Genomic DNA, 9,403 nt, shown 5'->3' with positions numbered 1-9,403 from the left:
TTTTTAACCTCAACACTGGTTCATTGTTTTTTATTTTTTTGTTTTTGTTTTTAAATCATGCTCTATTATCTTTAACAGAGACCTCTGTAACATGTCATTAGAGACCATTTCACCCACTGCTCTGTTTGGCTGCCAGCCTCTTATCTCTCTTCAGCAATGGTGAGGTGGATTCCTTCCTCATGGAAGAGAAATCCACGGCTCACTGCCTTTGCCGATGACGAAGACATTGGAGAGCGGGTGGCAAAGCTGTTGCTGTTGGCATCTTTCGCATGAACCACATCAAGAGCCAGGGCGCTTCTCTCTGTTGGGGATCACTCCATTTCTTCCCAAGTTAGCCCCTCCGGTCACCACATACAGGTTACCAGTGTTGAACTTGATGAAATCTGTGATCTTGCCAGATGCCAAATCAATCTGGATGCTGTCATTGACCTTGATGAGGGGGTCAGGGTAGCGAATGGTGCGAGCATCGTAGGTCACCAGATGAGGGATCCTTTTTGTGCCCACAAAGATCTTCCTCATTTTGCACAACTTGTACTTGGCTTCCTTAGCTGTAATCCGATGAACAGCAAAGCAATCCTTAGTGTTGTAGATCAGATGGAAATGCTCTCCTGTCTTGTCAAGGCTGATGACAACCATAAAGTCTGCGGGATAGGTTGTATCAGTTTGGACTTCTTAATGAAGTGCTGCATCGAATCTTTACTTCATCTCCCCCCAGAACATACCTAAGTCTGTTCCTTAGGAAGATGATGAGAGGCAGACATTCTCTCAGCTTATGGGCAATGGTGGATGGACAAGGAGCAAACACACCAGCCAATGTATCCAGCATCCAATGCTTTGGAGCTGCTATTCGCTTCAGATGCATCTTGGGACCCTGAGCCATGGCTGAGCTCTAGCCAACTTCACCGTCCTCACTCCTGGCTGTGTGGCTCCTAGCACGGCACCCCGGCTCCTCTGGTTCACTGTTTTTTTGAGTATTTTTTTCCCCATTTATGCCTGCATTATCTAAATAGTAAACATGTCTTTCTTAGTCTTTAAAGAACAGAGAACCAGATATGGCCAATGGGTTATACTAATGTTAATAATTGCTCTCTAAGATAATACTTAACTTTTTGTTTTATTTTATTTTAGTACTAGAAATCAAACTTGGGGCCTTGCACTTGCCAGACAGGCACTGTGCTGCTGAGCTACGTCCCTAGCAGTAACTGACTTCTGTGAAGGGAATTTATAAAATATGAGTAAACTTAGGACTTAATTATCTTTGAAATAATATTTTAAAAGTCTTACTATCTACCTTGACCTGTAAAATTAGATACACATTATGAAAACTTTCACTTAAATCTATTAGGCTATGGTTAGGCAATGCATAATGTTGAACAAGACTTTTTTTTTGAGATAGAATCTCACTATGTAGTTCAGGCTGGCCTTCAACCCACCTCACTATGTATCCCATGCTGGCCTTGAACTCAGAGTGTTCCTAATGACTCAGCCTCCTGAGTGTTGGGATTATAGACATGACCATCATGCCTGGCTTCAGCTTTTTAAAAACTTGTATTAAAAAGCCTGCATTTATATAGAAACTTTAAAATATGTTGCCACATTACAGTAGAAGTTGATCACAAGTTGGCATATTTTATTTTTATTTATTTATTTATTTACTTTTTGTGGAACCCAGGATTGAACTCAGGCCCTTGCACTTGCCAGAGAAGTGCTTATTCCACTGAGCCATCTTCCTGACCCGAGTTGGCATATTTTAAAATGTTATTTTTCTTATTAGATTATAAACTCTTTCAAGATGATCTATTTGTTTTAGTCTCTTTATCTCCACCAAGTCTACTGTAACTTGCATTGGGTATTCACAACTTACTGTCTTGATTATCTAGTTTTAAAGCTGCTTTTTATGAGAAGTGATTTACAGGTAGCTCATGATAGAGTAGAGAATTTTTAAGGTTCTTAGGGTTCTTTTCAGTATACAACTTGATATTTTTTTGCTTTCTTCTAAAATATTATGTAATATTTGAAGAAATGCCTGCTTGGGGCATGTACTAGCATGCCTCTTTATAGAATAAAAAAATAGATATAGAATTTCATACTGTATCTTTAAAAACAAGTATGCAGTGCCAACAAGAAAAGAAAACTCTCAGATTAAATTTTAATTTTGACTGCATGGAAAAGGACACTGAAGCTAGAGAATGATGAAACTGTTAAGAATGTGAGGCATGATTGTTGTCTTCTTTTTGATATTTACAATTGCCCAGAAGAGGAACAGCTTTATCAAATAGTATACTTATTAGAGAAAATATCAGACTTGGGAAATTGAAAGCATGATAAAATTTAATGAGAGTTGGTCACAAGTAATGTGTGTCTCTATCCCGGCACTGAGGGAAGCAGAGGCAGGAGGATCATAAGTTTGACCTTTTCTGATCACTGTCATATTTATCAGAGGGAGGGTTGAGAAACTCAGATTCTGAAGCCAGAATTTTGCTTTAAAATCCAGGTTCTTCAGTATTTGATCTCTGTGACTTTCAGAAATAACTACTGAGCCATGATTTTTGTATCTATGAAATGGTAATAAATGCATACAGAATCCTTAAGGATTATTTGAGATAAACTTTATAAAGTTAATACCTAGCACTTAGAAGAATTCAGTAAGTAGCAGCTATTGATCTTTCCCTTTCTCCCTTCTTCCTTTCCTCCCTTCCTCCTTTTCTCCCAGTCATGGGAATTGAGTCATGTTGTGCAGTCCTGTAATGAAGAGGTAGTTTTACTAGTAACACAAGCCTTCTGTCAAAAACTTTGCTAGGGGCTGGGGAGATAGCTTAGTGGTCTAAGCACCTGCCTGGCAAGCACAAGGACCCAGGTTCGATCCCCAATACCACATGCCATGCCAGCCCCAGAATACCAGGCACACCCTGCTGGGCACTGAAACCAGGTGTGGTGGTACACACCTGAAATCCCAGTGCAAAAGAGGCTGAGAGAGGATCACTACCAATCCAAGCTGCCTAGTGAGACCCTGTACCAAATCAACCAATCAATCAATTATTGAAAAAATAATCACAAAAAACACTTTGCTAGTAGCAATAAAAATTATTAGTAAGGGCCACAGAGATAGCTTGGTGGTCTAAGTGCCTGCCTAGGCAAGTACAAGGATCCTGGTTCAGTCCCCAGTATGGCATGAGGTTCAGGCTCCAACCCAGGAGCGCCGAGCCGCCACCAAGACCAGGCCTGGTGGTGCATGCCTGTAATCCCAGCACAGGGGAGGCTGAAACAGGAGGATCACTATGAGTCTGACCTGTGTAGTGAAGCCTTGTACCAAATACATAAAAATATTTTTTAAAAAATTATTAGTGAGGGCCAGCCAGATAGCTCAGCAGATTAAAGCACCTGCTTAGGCAGATGAAGGGACCAGGGTTTGATACCCAGCCCCTGGTATGGCGTTCTGGCCCTGCCCGTGGTGTGCACTGAGCCTGGGCGTGGTGGTGCACACCTGTAATCCCAGCTCTTGGGAGGCTGAAAACAGGAGAATCACTATGAGTCTGATCCATGCAGTGAGACCCTGTAGACCCTGTACTAAAAGAAAAAAAAAAAATTAGTGTCACATATGACAGGAGGATCACACATTTGACGCCAGCTTGTTCTTCACAGCAAGACCCCCCCCCCAAAAAAAAAAGCAAAAAAGGAGACAAAGAGGTAAGTTCTTCAGCATAGTATGTAAACACTACTAAATACAAAAAAACTAATAATTTAATGTATTTTTGATATAGCATATGTTTATATACACCCGTAAGTACATACACACACATAGCTCCTCAGGGACTATCTTATGCATCTAGGATGTTTTGCAGCAATTGCCAGCATCCATGCGCTACATGCTGGTAGCACCAGTACCTGACTTCCCTGGTGGTGACAATCAAAAACGTCTCTAGACATTGGAACTGTGTTCCTGACAACTTCTGTCGATGCTCATGAAATCTAATGCAGTTTCTTCGACTCTCTCTGGCCATTTCTGCTGTTTCTTGGTCCAGTACAGTTGCATTTGGCTTGTGGAAATAAGAGTTTTTAGGCTTAGCCACTTTTGGCCTAGGTAAATAAGCATTTGTTTTTGTTTTTTAGAAGAATGCAGCACAGTTAAATTTTAAGCTATAAAATATGTTTGGTAAAAGTAAGCTAAATGCAGATTCAGGAGGGCTATATCTAATAAGAAAAACAGTCTTAAAAATTCCATGTGATGTTTGTTCTAGACTACAGGGTGAAATAGTTTTTTAAGTTTAAAATTGCCTAACACTGTTTTCTCTGTGTAACTTATTTTAGCTGAGAGAAGAAAAGGTACAAGAAGAGAAAACCTCTGAAGATCAAATCCACAAGCTGCTACCAGAAGATGCAGAAACAGGGAAGAAGAAAATGGATGAGCAGAAAAAAAGAGATGAGCCATTAGTAGTAAAAACAAATCTGGAACATGTAAGTAGATCAGCTTTTTGATGGACATCCGCCTCAAGAATCAGGTGATGGGCCGGGGATGTGGCTCGGTGGCGCAGCGCCTGCCTAGCAAGCGCGAGGCCCCGAGTTCGATTCCCGGTACCAAAAAAAGAAAATAGTGAAAATAAGACCAAAAAAAGTCCTTTAAAAAAAAAAAAATCAGGTGACATGGGTTGGAAAGTTCTACCTTGGTAAACTATGAGACCACATACCATCATTAACTTTGTATCTTAAGAATAGTGAAGAACTTAGCATCCAGCTGAGAGCTGGAGAAAATAATTTTTGCATGGGACTTTGAGACTTGTGGAAAGATTCAGGCAACACTGAGGCGGTGGGGGGAGGAAGTTACTAGTGCACTATACTAAGTGTGCTAGATGTATATTGGCATTTTTACTTATGTGTCACTTTTGACATTTGAGTTTTATGCATCTCTTATCTTCAACTAGATACCCTTAAAACGTTCATTTTCCTTGCCCTAAACAGAACAGTGCTTAAAATAATGTCCTTAATATTACTTTGTCTAACTTAATCTAAATAAACTATTATTTTAATTGGGTCTAATCTTACCTGAACTTTTTTCATATTTATCAAGTAAATAACTGGCAGAGATTGTAATTTGTGTGTTTAACTTTGTAAGAAAGCACTTTTGGAAGATCTACTGATTACTCTTAAGTGGATGGATACTTATAATTGAGCCCTGCTTTTCTAGTAAATCATGTTGGATTGGACATATACTGCTTGCAGTATGTACTGACATATCTTCAGAGTCACATGTTATGAAGTACTTTTTTCAGGCTTGTTATATTTTGGGTTATCTTCTTGGATTTTTTTGTGGCACTGGGATTTTTCAAAGGTTTTTTCCCTGAGCTATATTCTCAGCCTTTTTTTTTCCCCCGAGTCGCACTACATTGCTAAGTCTTCCAGACTGGGTTCAAACTTGCAATCCTCCTGCCTTGGTCTCCTAGATTGGTGTGATTAAAGACATGTGCCACCATGCCTGACTTGCTTGTGTATTTTTGAAGACATGTAAATAATCTTAATTTTTCTTTCAATGTCTCAAGAGTGTTGTTTTGTTTTGTGTTGCTGTGCACATAGTTTCATTTAGTTTAGCCACAGTTACATTCAGATTGGAACACCAGTGGTCCCAGTGCAAAACTAGCTGGAAGAATTCTTTATTTTCTAGGGAGTACCATGATCAGAATTAGACTAGTCATTTCACTCTTCTCCTCTAACACCTCAGTCTCTACATTTCTTTTGGAATCAAATGAGAACTCTTCATTGCAACATTCAGAACCTTAAGTATAATTTCAGCTTATCTTTATATCCTTGCTTGTATCCCAGAATTCTAGAAGGTAGAGCTGTTGGGTTTCCTAAAATTACATACCCAGAGCTTTTCCTCCTCCATGGGCATTTTCAACAACTTTGCGTTGAAAGGCTATTCCTCTCTCTATTGAGTTTAAAAACTGTCCCCTTTGTGCAACCTGGAAGGATTCCTCACTTGTTTCTCCACTCATGTCATCCACTGTCCCTTCTTCTTGACATGTGTTTTAACCCTTTAAAAATCTACTGTAGTGCTTTACATATCATTTTTATATTATTTTGTGAAATTAAAAAGAGAATACAGAATAATAATACAAACATTAAAAATGATACAGAATTTCATTAAACAAAATAGTATGAATACGACATTATTTGTTCTATTGCATAGTGTTATCTTCAGATTAGTTGTGTGTGTGTGTGTGTGTGTGTGTGTGTATAGCATGCAAAATTGGAAGAAAAGCTGTAAGAAACTAAAAAGAAGAGAAATAAAAAAATCAAGCATTAATTGCTTCTTTCCATAAACCAATAGAAATCAGCAGTAAGATTATCTAAGTTATGCTAAATACATACATAGATATATATTTCCCCCCTTCCCTCTCCTGTCTTCCTCATCTTGGTATTTTATTCCCTTTCCCTTTGAACAGATTCTTTCCCTTTTCACAGTATCTATTGTACCTTTCAGATTTTATTTACTCTTTCAAATTATTACACTAGCAAGACAACACAACATTTGCACATGTGTATATGGTTTTATTTCAGTTATGAGTGTGGTTTCCAGTTGCATCCATTTACTGATGAAAACTCTCAAATTTATTTTTTATGCTTGACTAATACTGCATTGTATAAAAATACCACATCTTTTATCCATTCCTTAGTTGATGGGCACTTGGTTTGTTTCCAAGATTTAGCTATGACAAATTATGCAGCTATAAATACAGGTACACATACATCATTGTGGTCTGATGTTTTCAGTTCATTTGGAAAAATAACCAGGAGGGGGTATCTGGGTTGAATGAGACCTCCAAACCTAGCCTTTTGTGGACTCTTCATTCTGATTTCCATAGTGGTTGTATCAATCTATACTCTGACCAACAATAGAGAAGTAGTATAGTAGTATAACAGTATTTTCGTTGTATAATTTCAAGTCAGGAATGTGATGCCTCCTGTCTTTCCTTTGTTACCTAGTATTGCTTTTGCTCTGGCTATTCTAGGTCTCTTCTGGCTCCAGGTGAATTTTAAGAAGTTTTCTGTAGATGTTTCTGTGAGATATACTAATCGTATTTTTTTTATACTAATGGAATTTTAATTGGGATTGCATTGAGTCTGTATAACAATTTTGGTAGTATGACCATTTTCACCACGGTGGCTCTTCCTATTCAAGAAGAAGGAATATCTTTCCATATTCTGAAATCCTCTTCAATCTATTTTTCTCAAGAATACTGTAATTTTCACTGCATACATCTTTCTCTTCCTTTGTGAGATTGATTCCTAAGTATTTCATTTTTTTCGATAGTGTGAAAAGCATGGTTTTCCTAATTTCTCTCTTAGCTCATTCATTGTTTGTATATAGAAGTGCTATTGACTTTTGAGTGTTAACTTTTGTCTTGCGAGGCTATTGATTTTGGTTATTAAATCTACAAGTGTTTTGGAGGAGTTTTTGGATCTTCCATGTAGATCTGCAAATAATAATTTCACTTTTTCCTTTTCAGTCATTATTCCTTTTATTTCACTCTCTTGTCTAATTGCTCTGGCTAATGTTTCCAGAACTATATTGAATAAGAGTGGTGACGGTGGGTATCCTTGTCTTGTTCCTGATTTTAAAGTGAAGGCTTTCAATTTTTGTCCATTTAGTATGATGTTGGCTGTTGGTTTATCAGAGATGGCTTTTATCAGGTTGCGGTAAAGACCATCTATTCCAATTTTATGTAGTGTTTTTATCATGAATGACCGTTGGACTTTGTCAAAAGCTTATCTGTGTCTATTAAGATGATGATGTGGATGATGATGTGATTTTTGTCTTTGGCTCTGTTGATGTGACCCCTGTTAGTCTTACATTGTTTTTCTTTGCATCATCTTGAGGCTGCTGAATTGTTATTTCCTGGTTCCTTGTTATTTTTAAGAGATCTTTCCTTTCACATTCATTAGCAACACTGCTGACTTCAAGGTTTTAAAGTCTATCTTCAGTTTTGTTCAGGCGGTTTTGCCAGCTTTCAGTGGAATTCTTAATTTTCTGATTATCTGCTTGAATCTGTTTCATGCTGTCTAATTTTTTCTATGTTATTCATTCAATGTTTCCATCATTTTCCTATTCTCCTGTATTTTTATTTTATCTGTGTCTTCTTTGGATGTGTTGAGCAATTCTTTTCATGGCCTTTGTCATTCCTTTTTTCACCAGTTATTATTTCTGATGTTTTCTTCTATAGATTGATGAAGTTGTTTCTTTACTTTAGTTGCTATCATTTGAGAAATTGCAGGTATATGACTTCTAAGTTCTTCTATGCCCTTGTCTCTTAGACTTATTCTGGGTGGGATGGAGATCTCAGATTGCCTTTTGCTCTTTTATGTTGGTATTTTTGAAGCTCCCAGTGTTCACCCACACTCAGCAGTGATGTCAGAGGGGCAGGACACCCCTGCATTCTGTGACGGTGGGATAGCCTACAGCATGTTTGCCAAGCTTCAGAATTAAACTTTAATGGAGGGAGGAAAGAGCTTATTCTAGAAGCAGAGACTGTCATGTGTTCTTTTCTTTTTCCAGAATAGAATTAAGATGGGAACAGTGTTTATTACATCTTGTTATTTTGTAGTTAACCCAATAATAGTGTGAGTTGTTGGAAAACAATTCAGTATAGCTACTATAGTTATGCTAAAGATTGTAAAGCAAAAGTGAAAAATTACTTGTCCTACACACCTAAAAGTGCCCTCCAAACATTTTGGTAAATATCCTTCCAGGCCTTTTTCCAAGTGCATTATATGTACACACAACATACTCTTTTTTTTTTTTTTTTTTTTTGGTGGAACCGGGGATTGAACTCAGGCCCTTGCGCTTGCCAGGGAAGCGCTTACTCCACTGAGCCATCTCCCTGGCCCCACTTTTTTTCTTTTATAACATGTCTTTAGTTAACTATAAGTTGTAGATGTTGTTCCCTGCAAATTAAGAATCCATCTCCTAGTGTTCTTGACTCTAGAGTTTACTTAACTAATTAATCTCCTGTTGATATTTTTACTATCTTAAACACCTATGATAAAATACACTTGTCTCATTAATTCCTTTGGAATACATTACTAACGTCCATATCAGAGGATCGTCTTCTATCTCCCAGTGCCCCATCTTAGAGATTGAACCCATGGCCTTTGTGCTGAGCTACATTCCCAGAACCCTTTCCTTTCCTTTTTGTTTTAATCATTTTATTGAGAAAGAAGTAGCAGTGAAATAGTTGCAAAATAGTTTAGTAGGACAGGTACAATAATTAATACATTGCATATTGTTGTCTTTGTAGTAGTTATTCGTAGTACAAGATGCAGACATGATATCTTGTCTAAACTATTAGTTCAAAATTTTCTTCTCATTGAACTAAGAGGAAGTAGCTGTATATCTATTAAAAGAACCATC

At 37.7% G+C, this 9,403-nt stretch overlaps 1 protein-coding gene across 1 annotated transcript in view; it reads left to right on the top strand.

Annotated features, from left to right (window-relative positions):
* The window catches only part of Rnf169 (ring finger protein 169), a 120,457-nt gene that overhangs the window by 67,713 nt on the left and 43,341 nt on the right, over window positions 1-9,403 (top strand). The window contains exon 4 of the mRNA XM_023716644.1: window positions 4,309-4,455. Within this exon, the coding sequence (XP_023572412.1) occupies window positions 4,309-4,455 (147 nt within the window). The remainder of the gene's footprint in view (window positions 1-4,308; window positions 4,456-9,403) is intronic.

Source organism: Octodon degus, unplaced genomic scaffold, assembly GCF_000260255.1.
Source record: "Octodon degus isolate 3935 unplaced genomic scaffold, OctDeg1.0 scaffold00049, whole genome shotgun sequence".
Taxonomy (NCBI): Eukaryota; Metazoa; Chordata; class Mammalia; order Rodentia; family Octodontidae; genus Octodon; species Octodon degus.
Note: the sequence above shows the minus strand (reverse complement) of the source record. Positions and strands in the feature narration are given on the sequence as shown.